Here is a 19121-nt window from a genome sequence, read left to right on the forward strand (position 1 = left end):
TCTGCAGACGTCATCGACAATCGCCGGAAACGCCGACATCCGGGTCCTTCTCGTTTCCGCCGCAGCCCGTGGCTCTGGAACATTCTGACCGGCACCGGCAGCATCCACCGCAATCTGTGTCCATCCGCAGCCGAACCGCGGTCTTTGAGCGCCGTGGTCCATCAGTACCGGACCTGAACACCCTGCCCGACATTTGTGACCGTTCATAGCGCCGCGATGCCCGAAGCGATGGCGGTACCGAGAAGCGGAGGCAGACACAAAGGAGGGGCGTATGTGGACCGCGACAAGCCGGCCCAGATTCGGTTCAGTAACATCTCCGCCGCTAAAGGTGGGTAAAAAAAAAAAAATGCTAACCAGTGATTTCTGTGTTAAATCTAAGTTATTAACGTCACTCTCCAGTCCAGAATTCATATTCCCGGGCTGCACAGAGCACACTCCGCGGAACCTCATCCTCAAAAGTGCCAATTTAGCATCTTTACCCCTGGTTTAATATACTCGACGTGGTTTATGTGAAAAATTATCTTCTTACAATAATTCACACCCAGTCGAGATCTATTCGGCGACACAAAAACGTCACTTTCTTTTAAAGAAATTGATGTAAAAGGTAGTTTTGCTGCCTCTTTAAGCCGCTGTACCTAGCTTAAAATAGCAAGGCAGCATGAGACGACAGTTTTCCGTTTTTTTGTAATTTTTTAAATCATACATCTCCCTGGAAGTAAAACACTGATAAAACATATTTTCTATGTTAAATCAAAGTTATTAACGGCTCGTTAATGTCACTCTCCAGTCCATAATTCATATTCCCGGGCTGCACAGGGCACACTCTGCACGCCCTGCGCGAAACCTCATCCTCAAAAGTGCCAATTTAGCATCCTCACCCCTGGTTTAATATACTCGACGTGGTTTTTTAAAGAAAATAACCTTCTTACAGTATTTCACACACAGTCGAGATCTATTCGGCGAAACAAAAACGTAACTTTCTTTTAAAGAATTTGATGTGAAAGGTAGTTTTGCTTCCTCTTAAGCCGCTGTACCTAGCTTAAATTAGCAAGGCAGCATGAGACGACAGTTTTGCAGATTTTGGACTGGGTTTTTGGTCATTTATAAAATCATACCTCTCCCTGGAAGTAAAACACTGTAAAATATAAATTATCTAAGTTATTAACGGCTCGCTAATGTCACTCTACAGTCCAGAATTCATATTCCCGGGCTGCACAGGGCACACACTGCACGCCCTGCGCGGGACCTCACCCAGAAAAATGCTAATTTAGCATCCTCACCCCTGGTTAAATATCGTCAACATAGTTTATGTCAAAAAATATCTTCTTACAAGAATGAACCAGAAGTCTACATCAGTTCGGCAAAACAAAAAATCCACTCGCTTTCCAGAAAATCCAGTCAATAATGGATTATCTTCACCTTAATCCTCTGAACCTAGTTTACATTCACAGGCAGCACGAGACGACGATTGAGCAGATTATCTCTTTTATCCATTTTTATGTGCAGTTTAAATGATGTTGATTCATTAATGAGTCGTTTGGTCCATAAAATGTTGACAAAGTAAGAGTTTGAAATATGAATTTTCTGTTTTTTTTGCTCCGTGTAACAAAAATCATTAAAACTGAATCCTTTTGCTAATGGTCAGTGACAGTGATTGATGTGTTGTTGACAGTGATTGACAGGTTCCCCTCTGACAAAGGCGCTCTCTTTGTGTTTGGTCATGTGACAGCGTAACAAGCAGAGGAACACTAACGTGGAACGCTCCCCTTCATACGTTCACTCCTGCTGCTGCGTTCAGGGTCGTGATCGGGGAGCGTTCGCACAAACACACGATAATCAATAATAAACATTAATAATCAATAATAATGAAGTTCTTGAGCTGTTTATACCAGTTTTCTTTTGTCCCGTCTGTCACTAATCCCTGTGTTGTTTTGGTTCCGACAGCTGTTGCAGACGCCATCAGAACCAGTCTGGGACCCAAAGGAATGGACAAGATGGTGAGTGAACGACCTTTGACCCTCTTACCTCCGCTCCTCGCTCCGGTGTCTGATCAGAAGCCGCCGTGTCGTTTGTTTTTTAGATCCAGGACGAGAAAGGCGACGTGACCATCACCAACGACGGCGCCACCATCCTGAAGCAGATGCAGGTTCTCCACCCTGCTGCCAAAATGGTACGTTCCGCAGTCGTGTCATACTCGCAGATTATTTGAGGGAATTGGTCCAGGAAAGTCCGAAAAGTTCTAGCATTTGAGGGAATTGGTCCTAGAAAGTTCTCAAATTTGAGGAAATTGGTCCTGGAAAGTCCCCAAAGTCCTTGAATTTGAGGGAATTGGGCCTGGAAACTCCCCAGGGTCCTTGAATTTGAGGAAAGTGGGCCTGGAATGTCCTCAGGGTCCTTGAATTTGAGGAAATTGGTCCTAGAAAGTTCTCAAATTTGAGGGTATTGGGCCTGAAAAGTCCTCAAAGTCCTTGAATTTGAGGGAATTGGTCCTGGAAAGTCCTCAAAGTCCTTGAATTTGAGGGAATTGGTCCTGGAAAGTCCTTGAATTTGAGGGAATTGGTCCTAGAAAGTTCTAAAATTTGAGGGAGTTGGTCCTGGAAAGTGATAACAGATTAAACCTCAATGATGTTATTAATCTAAATGTGTGTGTTTCAGCTGGTGGAACTTTCCAAAGCCCAGGACATCGAGGCGGGTGACGGCACCACGTCTGTGGTGGTGATCGCTGGAGCTCTGCTGGACGGCTGCTACAAACTGCTGCTCAAAGGTCAGAGGTCAATTCTTCTGAAACCGAAATAATATCAAATAAAATAATAATACAATATTGTAATTTATTCTTGAAATATTTCACTGATAATTGAAGTGAATATGGTGGAGGCACGCTGGATAATTTAATGTTGTGTAGCGTTTACAAACGTCAGTTTTAACACAGAGATAAAGACGTGAACGTGTTCTTTTGTCGTGTCGTGTCTCAGGAATCCACCCCACCACCATCTCCGAGTCCTTCCAGAAGGCGGTGGACAAAGGCGTGGAGGTGCTGACGGCCATGAGTCGCCCGGTGCAGCTCAGCGACCGCGAGACGCTGCTCAACAGCGCCACCACGTCGCTGTGCTCCAAGGTGGTATCGCAGTACTCCAGCCTGCTGGCGCCCATGAGCGTGGACGCCGTCATGAGGGTCATCGACCCGGCCACCGCCACCCGCGTCGACCTGCAGGACATCAAGATCATCAAGAAGCTTGGGTGAGTGTCTGTGCTTTCAGGGAATTGGTCCTGGAAAGTCCTTGAATTTGAAGGAATTGGTCCTGGAAAGTCCTTGAATTGAGTGAATTGGTCCTGGAAAGTCCTTGAATTTGAGGGAACTGGTCCTGGAAAGTCCTCAAAGTTATTGTATTTTAGCGAATGGGTCCTTGAAAGTCCTCAAAATCATTGAATTTGAGGGAATTGGTCCTGAAAAGTCCTTAGGATCCTTGAATTTGAGAGAATTAGTCCTAAAAAGTCCTTAGGGTCCTTGAATTTGAGGGAGTTGGTCCTGGAAAAACCTTGAATTTGAGGGAATTGGTCCTGGAAAGTCCTCAGGGTCCTTGAATTGATCCTGGAAAGTCCTCAGTCATTGAATTTGAGGGAATTGATCCAGGAAATTTCTCAAGGTCGTTAAATTGATCCTGGAAAGTCCTCAAAGTCATTGAATTTGAGGGAATTGGTCCTGGATAGTCCTTAGGGTCCTTGAATTGATCCTGGAAAGTCCTCAAAGTCTTTGAATTTGAGGGAACTGTTCTAAAAAGCCCTTGAAAAGTCAACCATGGTGTTTCTTAGCTTAAATTCCCCTCTGACCAAGGCGCTCTCTCTGTTCTCCGTCATGTGAGAGCGTAACAATCAAGAGGAACAGGAACGTGGAACGTTTTCCTCAGACGTTCACTCCTGATGCTGCGTTCAGGCTCGTGATCGAGGAGCGTTCGCACAAACTCAACTTTAACGTGAATTGACCCGATTGCTTTAAACGTGAATATTTCCTGTTGTCTCATTTTTCCAGTTAAATTAGTTAAGAACGCCCTAAATGTCTAAAATGTCTTCTCTGCAGTGGAACCATCGATGACTGTGAGATGGTGGACGGTCTGGTTCTGACCCAGAGAGTCTCCACCAGTGTGACCCGCGTGGAGAAGGCCAAGATCGGCCTGATCCAGTTCTGCCTTTCCCCGCCCAAAACTGACGTGAGTCACATGACCTGTGTTTCCTGAGAGTCGTCCTCAGATCACTGAGTCATTAACACTGAGTCATTAACGCTGAGTCATTGACCCACAGATGGACAACCAGATCGTGGTGTCAGACTACGCTCAGATGGACCGCGTCCTCCGTGAAGAACGAGCCTACATCCTCAACCTGGTGAAGCAGATTAAGAAGTCCGGCTGTAATCTGCTGCTAATCCAGAAGTCCATCCTCAGGTACGTCTTTGTCTTCGTCCTCGTCTTCGTCCTCAGTGGACGTGAGTTTGACTCTAACGATGGTCAAACCCTCTCCTGTGACACAGAGACGCTCTGAGTGACCTCGCCCTGCACTTCCTCAACAAGATGAAGATCATGGTGGTGAAGGAGATCGAGAGAGAGGACATCGAGTTCATCTGCAAGGTGAGTCGGCGTCTGACACGTGACTCTGCACTTTCTCACTGTCACCGCGTCTTCAAGGAAGAGGACAAGCTCTTACAGGTCGTCCTCCTGTCTTAAACTGTGTCAGCACATTCTGGTCCTTGAATTTCAGGGAATTGGTCCTGGAAAATCCTCAGGGTCCTTGACTGTGAGGGAATTAGTCCTGAAAAGTCGTCAGGGTCCTTGAATTGGTCCTGGAAAGTCCTCAGGGTCCTTGACTTTGAGAGAATTAGTCCTGGAAAGTCTTCAGGGTCCTTGACTTTCAGAGAATTAGTCCTGGAAAGTCCTCAGGGTCCTTGAATTGGTCCTGGAAAGTCCACAGGATCCTTGAATTTGAGAGAATTGTTCCTGGAAAGTCCTCAAAATCATTGAATTGGTCCTGGAAAGTCCTCAAGATCATTGAATTTGAGGGAATTGGTCCTGGAAAGTCCTCAGGGTCCTTGAATTAATCCTTGAAAGTCCTTAAAGTATTTGACTTTGAGGGAATAGGTCCTGGAAAGTTCTCAAGGTCATTGAATTTGAGGAAATCGGTCTGGAAAAGTCCTAATGGTCCTTGAATTCAAGTGAATTGATCCTGTAAAGTCTTCAAAGTCATTGAATTTGAGGGAATTGGTCCTTGAAAGTCCTTGAATATGAGGGAACTGGTTCTAAAAAGCCCTTGAAAAGTCAACCATGGTGTTTCTTAGCTCAAATTCCCCTCTGACCAAGGCGCTCTCTCTGTTCTCCGTCATGTGAGAGCGTAACAATCAAGAGGAACAGGAACGTGGAACGTTCTCCTCAGACGTTCACTCCTGATGCTGCGTTCAGGCTCGTGATCGAGGAGCGTTCGCACAAACTCTACTTTAACATGAATTGAGGGTTCTTAAATTGGTCCTGGAAAACTAAAATGGCGTCTCTTCTGCGTCTCTTCTTCTTCTTCTTCTTCTTTCAGACCATCGGCACCAAACCCATCGCCCACATCGACCACTTCACCCCGGAGATGCTCGGATCAGCAGAGCTGGCGGAGGAGGTCAACCTGGACGGATCTGGGAAACTGATCAAGGTAAACGTTCACTCCTCTCTCTCTCTCTCTCTGTGCGTGGAGATTATAATCCACGCTGGTGTCAGTGAACGCATCGTTGAAAAGTGTCGCTGTGCTCGTCCACAGATCACCGGCTGCTCCAGTCCTGGGAAGACGGTGAGCATCGTGGTCCGAGGCTCCAACAAGCTGGTGATCGAGGAGGCGGAGCGTTCCATTCACGACGCCCTGTGCGTCATCCGCTGTCTCGTCAAGAAGAGGTGAGGACGGTTCTGCGAGGGACGGGTTCCCCCTCTGGCCAAGGCGCTCTCTCTGTTCTCCGTCATGTGAGAGCGTAACAATCAAGAGGAACAGAGACGTGGAACGTTCTCCTCAGACGTTCACGCCTGATGCTGCGTTCAGGGTCGTGATCGAGGAGCGTTCGCACAAACACTTTAATACATGTGATCAGTGCTTTGTCAGATCCTCAAAGTACTTGAATTTGAGGGAATTGGTCCTGGAAAGTAATCAGGGTCCTTGAATAGGAGAGAATTTGTCCTTAAATGGTCCTGGAAAGTCCTCAGGGTCATTGAATTGGTCCTGGAAAGGCCGCAAGGTCCTTGAATTTGAGGGAATTGGTCCTAAAAAAAAGTCCTTGAATTCAAGAGAATTGGTCCTAAAAAAAGTCCTTGAATTCAAGGGAATTGGTCCTGGAGAGTCCTTGAATTCAAGGGAATTGGTCCTGGAAAGTCCTTGGGGTCCTTGAATTCTAAGGAATTTGTCCTGGAAAGTCCTCAGGGTCCTTCAATTGGTCCTACAAAGTCCCCAGGTACCTTGAATTGGTCCTGGAAATTCCTGAGTCCTTGAATTTGAGGGAATTGGCCCTGGAAAGTCATCAAGGTTCTTGGAAGTCGTTGAATTGGTCCTTAAAATTTACCCAGAGTCCTTGAATGTCCTCAAGGTCCTTGAATTGGTCCTAAAATGTCCTCAGGGTCCTAGAACTGGTCCTAAAAAGTCCACAGAGTCCTTGAATTGGTCAGGAAAAGGTCCCTTGAGTCCTTGAATGTCCTCAAGGTCCTTGAATTGGTCCTTGAATGTCCTCAAGGTCCTTGAATGTCCTCAAGGTCCTTGAATTGGTCCTGAAATGTCCCCAGGGTCCTTGAATTGGTCTTAAATAAATCCTCAGGCTCCTTGAATTGGTCCTGGAAAGTCCTGAAGGTCCTTGAATTTGAGGGAATTGAGTTTCAGTTTAATAGTTGCCAACTATTTTGATAATAGCTTTGTCAGATCAGAATGAATTGACTTCTTTTTCTTGTGTGTTTTTGTGTCTTTAACATTATCATCATGTCTCTCCATCAGAGCTCTGATCGCCGGCGGCGGCGCCGCAGAGATCGAGCTGGCCGTGCGTCTGGCCGAGTACTCTCGCACGCTGGGCGGCATGGAGGCGTACTGCGTCAGGGCGTACGCCGACGCCCTGGAGGTGATTCCCTCCACGCTGGCCGAGAACGCCGGCCTGAGCCCCATCTCCACGGTGACGGAGCTACGCAACAGGCACGCGCAGGGAGACAAGATGGCCGGCATCAACGTCCGCAAGGTGAGTCTGCGACGACTCTGACGCACAAGAACTGAGAAGAAATGACTGAGGAGAGAAGATTTAGACGATTTAATTTGAGTTAAAGTCATCTATTATTAAGCAGTTGTTTAAAGGGGCCACCTCTCACTCTCCCACACCAAAGTCACTCACTCTCCCACACCAAAGTCACTCACTCTCCCACACCAAAGTCCATAGAGTAAACCGGTGATTTTAACATCACAGCACACAGGAGTTCACAGGAGTTGTTGATCCACTGCTGCCTCCATCACTAACTTACAGTGACTGATTTTGTAAAATTCGGCTTTTAAAATATTTCATTTCGACTTAACTCAGTGACACAAAGTGACCACACGAGGCAGCAGAGGACCAGCAGCTCTTGTGTCCCTGTGAGCTAAAATCACTGGTTTTCTCTATGAGGTTTGGTGTGGGAGAGATTTTCCAAAGTCCCTGAATTTTCTGGAAAGTCATCAGGGTCCTTGAATATGAAGGAATTGGTCCTGGAAAGTTTCCAAGGTCCTGGAAAGTCCTTGAATTCAAGGGAATTGGTCCTGGAAAGTCCCCAGGGTCCTTGAATTGGTCCTGGAACGTCCTCAGAGTCCTTGAAGTTTCTTCTCCAGAGTAATGTGGGGGTTATTGAGTGACAGGGTGGTGACTTGTGGTGTTGTGTGTGTGTGTGTGTGTGTGTTGTCAGGGTGGGATCTCTAACATCCTGGAGGAGCTGGTGGTTCAGCCTCTGCTGGTGTCCATCAGCGCTCTGACTCTGGCCACAGAGACGGTCCGCAGCATCCTGAAGATCGACGACTTGGTAAGAAATCCACGTCGACTCGGAGGTTTAGTTTTTTATTATTTGATTTAATAAAAAAAACATTAACCGTTTGTTTTGTTGCAGGTTAACACCCGATAAAGTGACGTGATGAAGCCTGTCCTCACTGATGCAGAGGATTCTGTCCACTGTAGTTTGTTACGTTGCTTAATTTAATAATAAAACAAAAGGCTTGTTCTCTTTTTTCTGTTCACACTCAGCTGCTGCCTGTGTTTATTTTTTTAACACAATCACACACACAACTTTATCCTAAGATTTTCTCATCCAAACGCTCAAAAATAATCATCATTAATACCATCATTTTACGGAGCCCTGAAGTGACATGAGGAAAAAAAAAAAATAACGGGAAAATTTTTTTTTTAAATCTGGAGTTTCAAAGTCGAGATCTCGGTTTTCCCAAAAACATTTGGAAAGAAAACATTTTTTTTTCATTTTTTTTGGGAAGCTCAAGATCTCGACTGTCCAAAAAAAATGAATTAATTAATTTTAAAATTAAAAAAAAAAAATTTCGCCGTCATTTTTTTTTCTCATGTCGGGGCCTCCATATAATTTACCCTGAAAAATTTTAATCTTATTTTTAAAAAATCCTTCATTATGTTTAGTATTATTTTCTTGTTTTTATTCAATTCAGTGAGTGAAAACCCTTACTTTTTTTTCAATATTGTGTATCCCAAATATTAATATTTGTGTTAATTCTTCATAAAAATGTCATTTATGTCCTAATCTCTCACTAAATTTGATTAGTTTGTCATTTTATTTCAAAATAAAACCCATGCCCTTTCTCTCTCGTCACCTACAGTGTATTTTAAAACTTTATTATGACAGCACCTTTATTTAAATTAATAAAAATAAATTTAAAGTTAGGTAAATTAAGTGAACTTAAAATATGAGCTGAAAATCGCTCATGTCGGTGATTTGCGTGCTTTTACTTTGAAAAGAGCCCACGCTCCCGGTATCCTCTCGCCCCGCCCCCTGCACCTGTTGCCTGGTTACGGACAGACTGACTCCAGCGCGAGGACGGAACCAACTCGTTTCTACTTTTTTTGTTTGTTTGTCTCGCGCTCACTTCAACTTTTTTTTCAAACAAAGAAGAAGAAACAAACCCGGAAGTGTGTTCATATTATTATTATTATTATTATTGTGGTGACGGAGCCAAAATGGAGGATCGTCACCGGACGAACGTGCTGGTGACGTCGTGTCTGAAGACGCCGGTGAACCCGCGCACAAGGGCGCCGTCAGCTTCCTACGAGCGCGAGACACTCGTGGCCCTCGCGGCACCGGGTCACGTGGACAACCGGGAGCACGAGGACGAGGTGAGAATAAAAGCGACCTTTAACGGCGCGAGGAGAACTTTTACGTCACTGACTGTTCTTTATTTCACCTGCGCACGGATTAACACGCAGATTATTCATCCAACAATTACACAACATACGTAAATGTATATATACACGTTACTTTAAATGCTAATATATTAAATACGTCATGTTTATGTTGTTTTCACGATAAATCGGTCAGTTGTTTGTCCGTAAAGTGTCGTTAAATGTTGGGAAATTACGTTTTTCAACTATTTTTCCGAGTTTAACTTAATTCTTTTGTTTTTTTGTTGACCAAAAAACAACACAAACGCATAAATTGACCAAAAAAAGTGAACATAAGTAGTTTTAAATGGAAATTAATGATTTACTCTCAAAACCAATAGAATGAGCAGGATGTTTTTGTACAGTATAAAATATAAATATATACTTTCACGTGTTATAAAATGTTCTAATGTGTCAAAAACAGGACTTGTATTAGTTAATGTTTAAAATATATATATATATAAAAAAATGTACTAATGGAAAAGAAAATACTTCAAATTTAAAATCAACAACAAGTTACAAAATAATCATAAAATAATATTATAAAATATTATGATGTTAAAAAAAAGAAATAAACAGGATGATTTTTGTAATGTTAAATATAATCACTTTAAGTTTTCATAAAACTGTGTTAATGTTCCAAAAAATACCACAATACCAAATATATTTATTTATGTATTAATTAATTAATTAATTCATTCATTCATTCATTAAGTTATCTATTTGTTTATTTATTTAATTAATTAATTAATTAATTAATTAATTGGTCTGGTGTTGGTGTAAAAACTTTTTTTTTCCAAAATGTTGTTTTTAATTAATTAATTAATTAATTAATTAATTAATTAAATAAACGAATAATTAATGATTTAATTCATTCATGTATTTATTTATTATTTTATTAACTAATTATTTAATTAATTAATTAGACCTGTTTTGGTGTAAAAATAGTTTTTTGACAAAAACCTGAAATGACAGTGAAACCATTTGACAGATGACTGATTGATCGATGATGTCACTGATCGATGATGTCACTGATCATGTGATCAGTCCTGACTCAGTTGTCTATGATCTGTCTTCGAGGACACAGGACCTGTCCTTCAGTTCTGACCAGATTAACTTAACGTCTCAGACACTGAATTAATCTGTGAACACCTGAGCTGTGTGTGTGTGTGTGTGTGTGTGTGTGTGTATGTGTGTGTGTGTGTGTGTGTGTGTGTGTGTGTGTGTGTGTGTGTGTGTGTGTGTGTGTGTGTGTGTGTGTGTGTGTGTGTGTGTGTGTGTGTGTGTGTGTGTGTGTGTATGTGTGTGTGTGTGTGTGTGTGTGTGTGTGTGTGTGTGTGTGTGTGTGTGTGTGTGATGCTAAGCTGCTCTTTGTGCTCCACCATCTGCTCCTCTTCCTCCTCTTCCTCCTCTTCCTCACGATAAAACGGATTACTGCAGAAGGATCTGCGCAAAACTGTTACCTTCAAAGTAAAAGTCTTTAAAGAAACAGTTCAGAATGTTTTAAAGCAGAATGTTCTAAATGCTTTATCTCAGTGTTAAACTGAGAGTTTATAAACTCACTCACTCTCACACACCAAAGTCACTCACTCTCACACACCAAAGTCACTCACTCACTCTCACACACCAAAGTAACTCACTCTCTCACACCAAAGTCACTCACTGTCTCACACCGAAGTCACTCACTCTCCCACACCAAAGTCACTCACTCTCCCAAACCAAAGTCACTCACTCTCCCACACCAAAGTCACTCACTCTCCCACACCAAAGTCACTCACTCTCCCACACCAAAGTCACTCACCCTCTCACACCAAAGTCACTCACTCTCCCACACCAAAGTCACTCACTCTCACACACCAAAGTCCATAGCGAAAACCCTGAAGTCCCTGAATTTGAAGGAATTAGTTCTCAAGTCCCCAGGGTCCTTGAATTGGTCCTGGAACGTCCTCAAAGTCCTTGAATACAAGGGAATTGGTCCTGAAAAGTCCCCAGGGTCATTGACTTTGGTGTGGGAGAGTGAGTGGTTTACAAACTTCAGTTTCCCGTCGTTAAAGTCTGTCTCTCAGTGAAGATAAAGACGTGAACGTGTTCTTAAAGACGTCGTAGACTTTATTTTGTTCGGTCCGTCTTTAGTGGTTAGCAAACACAGTGTGTATGTGTGTGTGTGTGTGTGTGTGTGTGTTGTTGTTAGGGTTCTGTGTTCTTCAGTCCTCATAGAACCACACCACGTTCTCTTTCAGCTGGAGGACGAGGACTCGGGCTCTGATTTCTGCGACGACGCCCGTTATGTCGGAGACCACGCCCATCACGCCAGAGGCCACGCCCATCAGGTCGGAGGCCACGCCCCCGCCCTGGACGTGAGCGGCGTCTTCTTCTCTAACGAGGAGTACTACAGTAAACTGGAGGAGCTGAAGAAGGCTCACGTCCTCACTATGGCAGAGCTGGAGAACATGTATCGCCAAAAACTGCACCTCAAGCTGCTGGAGCCTGTGGAGGCGGGGCTTAGGTGGGCGGAGCCTGCTCAAAGGTGAGTGTGATGAAAAAAAAAAAAAAAAAAAATTGTAATGTTAAAAAAATCACATTTTTTAAAGCTAAGAAAAAATAAAACTTTAAATAAAAAAATTTAAATTTAAAAATAAAAATAAAAAGATGACTTGTGTTTTATAGAATGTTTTTAATGCGACAAAAACATAAGGGAAAGAAAAACCAGGTCGGCTGATTTGAAAAAGCTTTTATTGTGAAAATCACAGTGTGTTTCCTGTCTGTGATCAGGTCAAACACGGCGTCCTCACGGCGTCTCAGGAAGTCTTTGTCAGCTCTGGAGCTCAGGAGGAGGTCATCATCAGACTCTGAGGGCGTGGCCTGTGAGGGCGTGGCCAAAGCTCAGTTCTTCTCTCCCAAAGAACACATCAGGAACATGTGGAGGAACTTCAGCTCGTCCCCAAACGCCCGTCCCTCGTCCGCGTCCTCGCTCCACGGTCTGACAGACGGCGACAGGAAGAGGCGGAGCCTGAAAGACGGCGAGCAGCAGACGCGGAAACACCGCGTCACCGTCCCGACGCCGTTCCGCATGACGCTGCGCGAGGCCGAGCGGCGGCGGCGCGGCGTCAAGACGCGCTCGGAGGTGGAGCTGGAGAACGCGGCGCTGCGGCGGCAGCTGGACGAGCTCGCCGAGGGTCGCGGGACGTTCCGCGCCAGTCCCGTCCCCGCCCACGCTCAAGAGGAGCGTCGGCGGCGGCGTAGCCGGAGCGTCGGAACCGTCAGCAAACCCTTCAGCTTCCTGGAGAGGGAGCGCCTGAAGAAGGAGCAGAGGCAGCGGCGCCCCCCAGAGGACGAGGACGAGGACGCGCTCAAACCCTTCAAGGCCAAACCCGTGCCGCGGTCCGTGTACGCCGCGGCGTCCGGTGAGGAGCAACAGAAGGAGGCGGAGCTCTACCGCTCCATCAAGATCCAGATGAGAGCCCGGGAGCTGCTCCACAGCGCCGCCCTGCCGCGCAGCATGCTCACGCCGCCGCGGCCGCGACGACAACGACAACGCCGCGAGGGCGAGGGCGACGAGAGCGGCGTCTTCAGCCACCGACCGCGCATCAACGCGCGCGTCCCCGACTTTGACGCCACCTACAGGCGCTTCCGGGAACGCCTGCAGAAGACGAAGGCGGTGAAGGCGAGCACGGCGTGCGAACCCTTCCACCTCAGGACGGCTCACGTCGCCTCGCACCGCCAACGCGTCCTGGACGACATCGAGAAGGAGCGCGGCGGTCCGAGGACGCCGCCGCCACGCTGGCCGCGCGTCCGCGCCGCCGCCGCCGCCACGCCAACCTCCAGCCTGTGCTCGTCTCTGTCCGGCAGCCTGGAGCTCCTCCCCCTCAGAGTCACCGACGCTACCAAAAAACGCCACGACGCCGTGAGGTACCCGGCAGGAGCTAGCTCCCAACCTGTAGCCACACCCACTTCCTCCTCCTCTCCCTTCCAAGCCCCGCCTCCGTTTGTGACCCCATTGTCTCCCTGAGCAGAAAAGTGCTGCAGCGGAGGAAGGAGGCGGAGCAGGAGGCGGAGCTATGGAGGGAGCGTCAACAACAGAAGGAGAAGACGCTGCAGAGGGAGGTGCTAAAGCGAGCGCAAGCTAACGACCCTCACATCGCTCTGTCACAGACACAACAACACAAACTCAGAGAGTTCAGGTTCTGAACTGTGATATAATACATATATATATATATTAAGCAGTACTTTTACTAGTAGTTTAGTACTTGTGATTTTAGTAGTAGTTTAGTAGTACTTAAGGAGTCAGTTTAGTAGTAGTTTAGTATTAGTAGTAGTTTAGCAGTACTTAAGGAATCATTTTAGTAGTAGTTTAGCAGTACTTAAGGAGTAATTTTAGTAGTAGTTTAGTAGTACTTAAGGAGTAATTTTAGTAGTAGTTTAGTAGTACTTAAGGAGTAATTTTAGTAGTACTTAATGAGTCATTTTAGTAGTAGTTTAGTAATACTTTTAGTAGTACTAAAGCGGTACTTTTACTAGTAGTTTAGAAGTTCTTAAGAGGTTCTTTTAGTAGTACTTAAGGAGTAGTTTTAGTAGTAGTTTAGTAGTTGTTTAGTAGTACTTAAGGAGTCATTTTAGTAGTAGTTTAGTATTAGTAGTAGTTTAGTAGTACTTAAGGAATCATTTTAGTAGTAGTTTAGTAGTACTTAAGGAGTAATTTTAGTAGTAGTTTAGTAGTACTTTTAGTAGTACTTAAGCAGTACTTTTAGTAGTTCTTAAGGAGTACTTTTAGTAGTACTTAAGGAGTCATTTTAGTAGTAGTTTAGTAGTAGTTTAGTAGTACTTAAGGAGTAATTTTAATAGTAGTTTAGTAGTAATTTAACTAGTGAGTGGTTTACAAAAGTCCAGTTTTTTTTGCCACACTGCATGTATGTGTGTATGTTTGTGTGTGTGTGTGTGTGTGCGTGTGTGTGTGTGTGCGTGTGTGTGTGTGTACCATGTGACGTGTGTGATGTCACTTCCTGCACAGGAAACAGGATGTGCAGCGTCACAGAGAACACCAGCAGGAGATGAAGGAGATGGAGCAGAGGGTGAAGCAGAGGCCTCTGCTGCTGGAGCAGGTCACACAGGTGATCATCAACACTCTGTGCCTTCATTTATGTCTTTATTTATATTTTTATATATGTATTATGGAGGATCGCTGCAGCCACAGACTGCTGTTGCACAGACGTTGTGCTGTGATTCCAGATTAACGCCAAACAAGCGGCAGAAAGACGATACGCTGGCGCTCTGCGTGGATGTGACGTGACCGAAGAGTTCGTCAGTGGCAAAGCAGCCGAGGCGAGAAGCTCCTCCCACTCCAGGTACATGTCAATCACACACTTTACTGAAGTTAAACAAGACTTTGGTGTGGGAGAGTGAGTGACTTTGGTGTGGGAGAGTGAGTGACTTTAGTGCAGGGAGAGTGAGTGACTTTGGTGTGGGAGAGTGAGTGACTTTGGTGTGAGAGAGTGAGTGACTTTGGTGTGGGAGAGTGAGTGACTTTGGTGCAGGGAGAGTGAGTGACTTTGGTGCGGGAGAGTGAGTGACTTTGGTGCGGGAGAGTGAGTGACTTTGGTGCGGGAGAGTGAGTGACTTTGGTGCAGGGAGAGTGAGTGACTTTGGTGCGGGAGAGTGAGTGACTTTGGTGTGGGAAAGTGAGTGACTTTGGTGCAGGGAAAGTGAGTGACTTTGGTGCAGGGAGAGTGAGTGACTTTGGTGTGGGAGAGTGAGTGACTTTGGTGTGGGAGAGTGAGGGACTTTGGTGCAGGGAGAGTGAGTGACTTTGGTGCGGGAGAGTGAGTGACTTTGGTGTGGGAGAGTGAGTGACTTTGGTGTGGGAGAGTGAGTGACTTTGGTGCAGGGAGAGTGAGTGACTTTGGTGTGGGAGAGTGAGTGACTTTGGTGTGGGAGAGTGAGTGACTTTGGTGCAGGGAGAGTGAGTGACTTTGGTGCGGGAGAGTGAGTGACTTTGGTGTGGGAGAGTGAGTGACTTTGGTGTGGGAGAGTGAGAGACTTTGGTGCGGGAGAGCGAGGGACTTTGGTGTGGGAGAGTGAGTGACTTTGGTATCTCAGTGTTTTTTAAACAGGAAACTGAAGTTTACTACTATTTACTAAAAGTACTCCTTAAGTACTACTAAACTACTACTAAAAGTACTACTAAAAGTACTACTAAAAGTACTCCTTAAGTACTCCTTAAGTACTACTAAACTACTACTAAAAGTACTACTTAACTACTACTAAAAGTACTCCTTAAGTACTCCTTAAGTACTACTAAACTACTACTAAAAGTACTACTAAACTACTACTAAAAGTACTCCTTAAGTACTCCTTAAGTACTACTAAACTACTACTAAAAGTACTACTAAACTACTACTAAAAGTACTACTAAAACTACTACTAAACTACTACTAAAATTACTCCTTAAGTACTACTAAAAGTACTGCTAAACTACTACGAAAATTACTACATAAGTACTACTAAAACTACTACTAGTTTTTTAAACAGAAAACTGAAGTTTGTAAACCACTCACTCTCCCACACCAAAGCCCATAGAGTAAACCAGATAAAGACGTGATCATACAAATCTTCCACACAAAGATGATTATCGGTCGACTCTGTTCTCACAGTGACCGCGACGATGACAACGACGCAGAAGTGACAGGATATCAGAGCGTCCACTTCAGGAAAGTCTTCCTCGATGACGAAGACGTGGACGTTGATGGCGGCGGCGACAACGAGGAACGCGGAGGCCGTCGTTTACAGGCGGACGAGCGCAGCGACGACGGCAGCTACCGCTACTCTGACGATCACGAGAGTTACTCGGACGAGAGCGAGCGCGACGCCGACACCGGACAGCAGGAGGCGGCAGAGTGATTTCACGTTGTTATTATTTTGAAGAAGATGTCAAACGTTTATATCACAGTATTTTTAAAAATGTAACTGGTTATTAGTTACTGAGCTGTACTCACCTGTGTGTGTGTGTGTGTGTGTGTTAAATATTCAGTACTTTAATAGAATAAAACTTTATTTCTTTATAAATATTTGTGTGTGTTTTTTTGTGACAATAACTTTGTCAAACTGAAGCATCGACAGTCATTTTTAAAATGTATTTATTATTGATTTATTCTAAATGTACTTTATTTAACATTGTACTGATGTGCATTTATCTTATTTATTGTTGTTTTATTCTAAATGTACTTTATTTATTGTTGTTTTATTCTAAATTAATGGATATTTATTAGTATTTTGATGTGAATGTATCTTATTTATTGTTGTTTTATTCTTAATGTACTTTTATTTACTGTTGTTTTGATATCAATTTATCTTATTTATTATTGTTTTATTCTAGATTAATATTATTTATTTTGATGTGAATTTATCTTATTTATGATCGTTTTATTCTAAATGTACTTGTATTTATTGTTGTTTTATTGTGAATTTATCTTATTTATTGTTGTTTTGATGTGAATGTATCTTATTTCTTATTGTTTTATTCTAAATGTACTTTATTTATTGTTATTTTGATGTGAATTTATTGTTATTTTGATGTGTATTTATCTTATTTATTGTTATTTTGATGTGAATTTACTTTATTTATTGTTATTTTGATGTGTATTTATCTTATTTATTGTTGTTGTATTTCTAAATGTACTTTTATTTATTGTTGTTTTATTCTAAAAGTACTTTTATATATTATTGTTTTATTCTAAATATACTTTATTTACTGTTATTCTTATGTGTATTTATCTTATTTATTGTTATTTTGATGTGAATTCACTTTATTTATTGTTATTTTGATGTGTATTTATCATAGTTATTGTTAATTGGATGTGTATTTATCTTATTTATTGTTTTCTTGATGTGTAGTTATGTTATTTTTTGTTATTTTGATGTGTATTTATCTTATTTATTGTTATTCTTATGTGTATTTATCTTATTTATTGTTATTTTGATGTGTATTTATCTTATTTATTGTTTGCGGCTCAGAGGTCAAACTGGAGCCAAGTCAGGGGGCGGGACCTGGCGTGTGATTGACAGCGTCGCCGAGCCAATGACGACGCCTGACGACAGCGCCGGCGTCGTCCAATCAGACGCCGTGTGGGCTGGTACACAGTCCAAATTTTACGCGGCGCGCTACGGGCCGAAACACCGAGAATGAATATCCCGGTCTCAACCGGTTCCAACCGGTCCGTGGTTGTAAGCATGAGCCGAGAGGAAGAGCAGACACGCTTTAAAACACCTCCGCTGCTCCACGGTGTTCGCGAACAGAGGCAGAAATAAACGGCAGACGTTTCCACGGCGTGATTGTTAAACCGGGACAAGAGTCCAAGAGTGACTGCTGTGAATATGTGCCGTTAGCTTTAGCCAGAGCCGAAACAACACTGACTTTTCCATTAGCACGCTAGGTTGCTAATTAGCCTTGTGGGAGTTGGCTGTGGTCACTGGGAACGGTGTGGAGTCAAAAGTGTCCGGAGGCGGAAAAACAAACAACGCCGTGCTTTAAACCACAACAACGTTTTGTTTTATTGTTTTGTTTTGGGCTCGACACAGACTCGACAAATAGGAACATTTTAATATCAACTGGTGTCACCTCGGGAAAGCTAGCATTAGCTTTCGGCTAGCGTCGGAGTGAACGCGTGCCATGAGATAAAAGTGTTCCGTGTTGAAGAAGGAGAAGAAGAGGATCTTTTGTTTTTAAACGTCCCCGTTTCTGCGACACCTTCAACCGCTAAGAGACTGCTGTTTCCCACGAGCGCCCCGAACATAGCAGGTAAGCTAAGCTAACGCGTTAGCCTAGCACACGGACGAGTAAGCGTCGGTTCCGTCCCAGATTGGCGCGGTGTATTCTGGGATGGCAGCGGGGCAGTGAGGGTGCTGACAGATCCACGATCCGCGAAACTTAACTTAACTTTGATTTGAGCTAAACTGCTGCGATGAGTCGGGCTTTTTCGTTCCTTTTCTTGCGGTGATTGTAGCTCCACGCTTACACGGGCCGCCAGGTGGGGGCGCACTTTCACCTTGAGTTGAGCCACTTTTGTCATTTATTTCAATGTGTCATGATTGGACCACGAGGGTTGACACATTAGGACTAAACGGAAAGAATCTCACCAGAATGTGACTGTAGTAGAACTTTTTATAGTCTTATTATGTTATTTTAACATTAAATACAATACCGAAGTGTATATCAGTCATTTTATTTTGATTATAAAGGGTTTTTGTGTTATAAATCACACACTGACTGTTTCAGCCGGCCTTTCTTTTGTGCCGAAAGATAATATTTAATTTATAACAAAGCCAAAATTATATTAATGATTTCTTTGTTGTGCAGCATGGAAAAGTATGGAATTTAATTTGAGTAATTTCCAGGTCTGGATAAGTATGGAAAAATATCCAGACTATTATCTCACTTTCTAAAATGAAATATATTAACATATAAAAATCAAAACAAGTTACTTACGCAACATAGCCGACCTGCAGATGATATGAAACCATTCAAGAATGGTGTGGCGTTACCATGGTTACTGCTTACTAACTGCTATTAGTGAAGGGTTTTAAAACCATTTATTTACATAATAATCATCTAACAAACTGGTATTCAGATGTTTGATATCGACTAAAAAGTCCTCATAGAAGTCTGGAAATGTGTAGGTACCAGACGGATTCATTGAACACGGAAATAATCTTCAGTTGC

General features: G+C 43.6%; 2 protein-coding genes across 2 annotated transcripts; both read left to right on the forward strand.

The window, feature by feature from the left end:
- The first annotated feature begins 31 nt into the window (after positions 1 to 31).
- On the forward strand, positions 32 to 8250 carry cct4 (chaperonin containing TCP1, subunit 4 (delta)). The gene is made up of 13 exons (XM_083905601.1): positions 32 to 328; positions 1945 to 1997; positions 2081 to 2170; positions 2656 to 2764; positions 2973 to 3237; positions 4076 to 4205; positions 4297 to 4436; positions 4523 to 4619; positions 5569 to 5679; positions 5785 to 5915; positions 6994 to 7228; positions 7920 to 8033; positions 8118 to 8250. The coding sequence occupies exons 1-13, from the start codon at positions 217 to 219 to the stop codon at positions 8130 to 8132; spliced, it is 1602 nt and encodes a 533-aa protein (XP_083761727.1). The 5' UTR covers positions 32 to 216; the 3' UTR covers positions 8133 to 8250.
- A 958-nt stretch (positions 8251 to 9208) lies between these two features.
- Positions 9209 to 17588, forward strand: fam161a (FAM161 centrosomal protein A; the record flags this gene model as incomplete). Its single annotated transcript, XM_083905557.1, has 8 exons — positions 9209 to 9364; positions 11650 to 11936; positions 12182 to 13318; positions 13423 to 13590; positions 14418 to 14517; positions 14636 to 14751; positions 16057 to 16299; positions 17417 to 17588. The coding sequence occupies 8 exons, from the start codon at positions 9209 to 9211 to the stop codon at positions 17586 to 17588; spliced, it is 2379 nt and encodes a 792-aa protein (XP_083761683.1).
- Between the last annotated feature and the right edge of the window lie 1533 nt (positions 17589 to 19121).

The sequence above is a fragment of the Microchirus variegatus genome (assembly GCF_963457635.1).
Source record: "Microchirus variegatus genome assembly, chromosome: 19".
Taxonomy (NCBI): Eukaryota; Metazoa; Chordata; class Actinopteri; order Pleuronectiformes; family Soleidae; genus Microchirus; species Microchirus variegatus.

Bases quoted from the DNA above. Each gene is read 5' to 3' on its own strand.
- cct4 (XM_083905601.1), top strand. From the start codon at position 217: ATGCCCGAAGCGATGGCGGTACCGAGAAGCGGAGGCAGACACAAAGGA. The intron at 2,765-2,972 runs GTCAGAGGTCAA...GTCGTGTCTCAG, and splicing joins CTACAAACTGCTGCTCAAAG to GAATCCACCCCACCACCATC. The intron at 4,620-5,568 runs GTGAGTCGGCGT...TTCTTCTTTCAG, and splicing joins ACATCGAGTTCATCTGCAAG to ACCATCGGCACCAAACCCAT.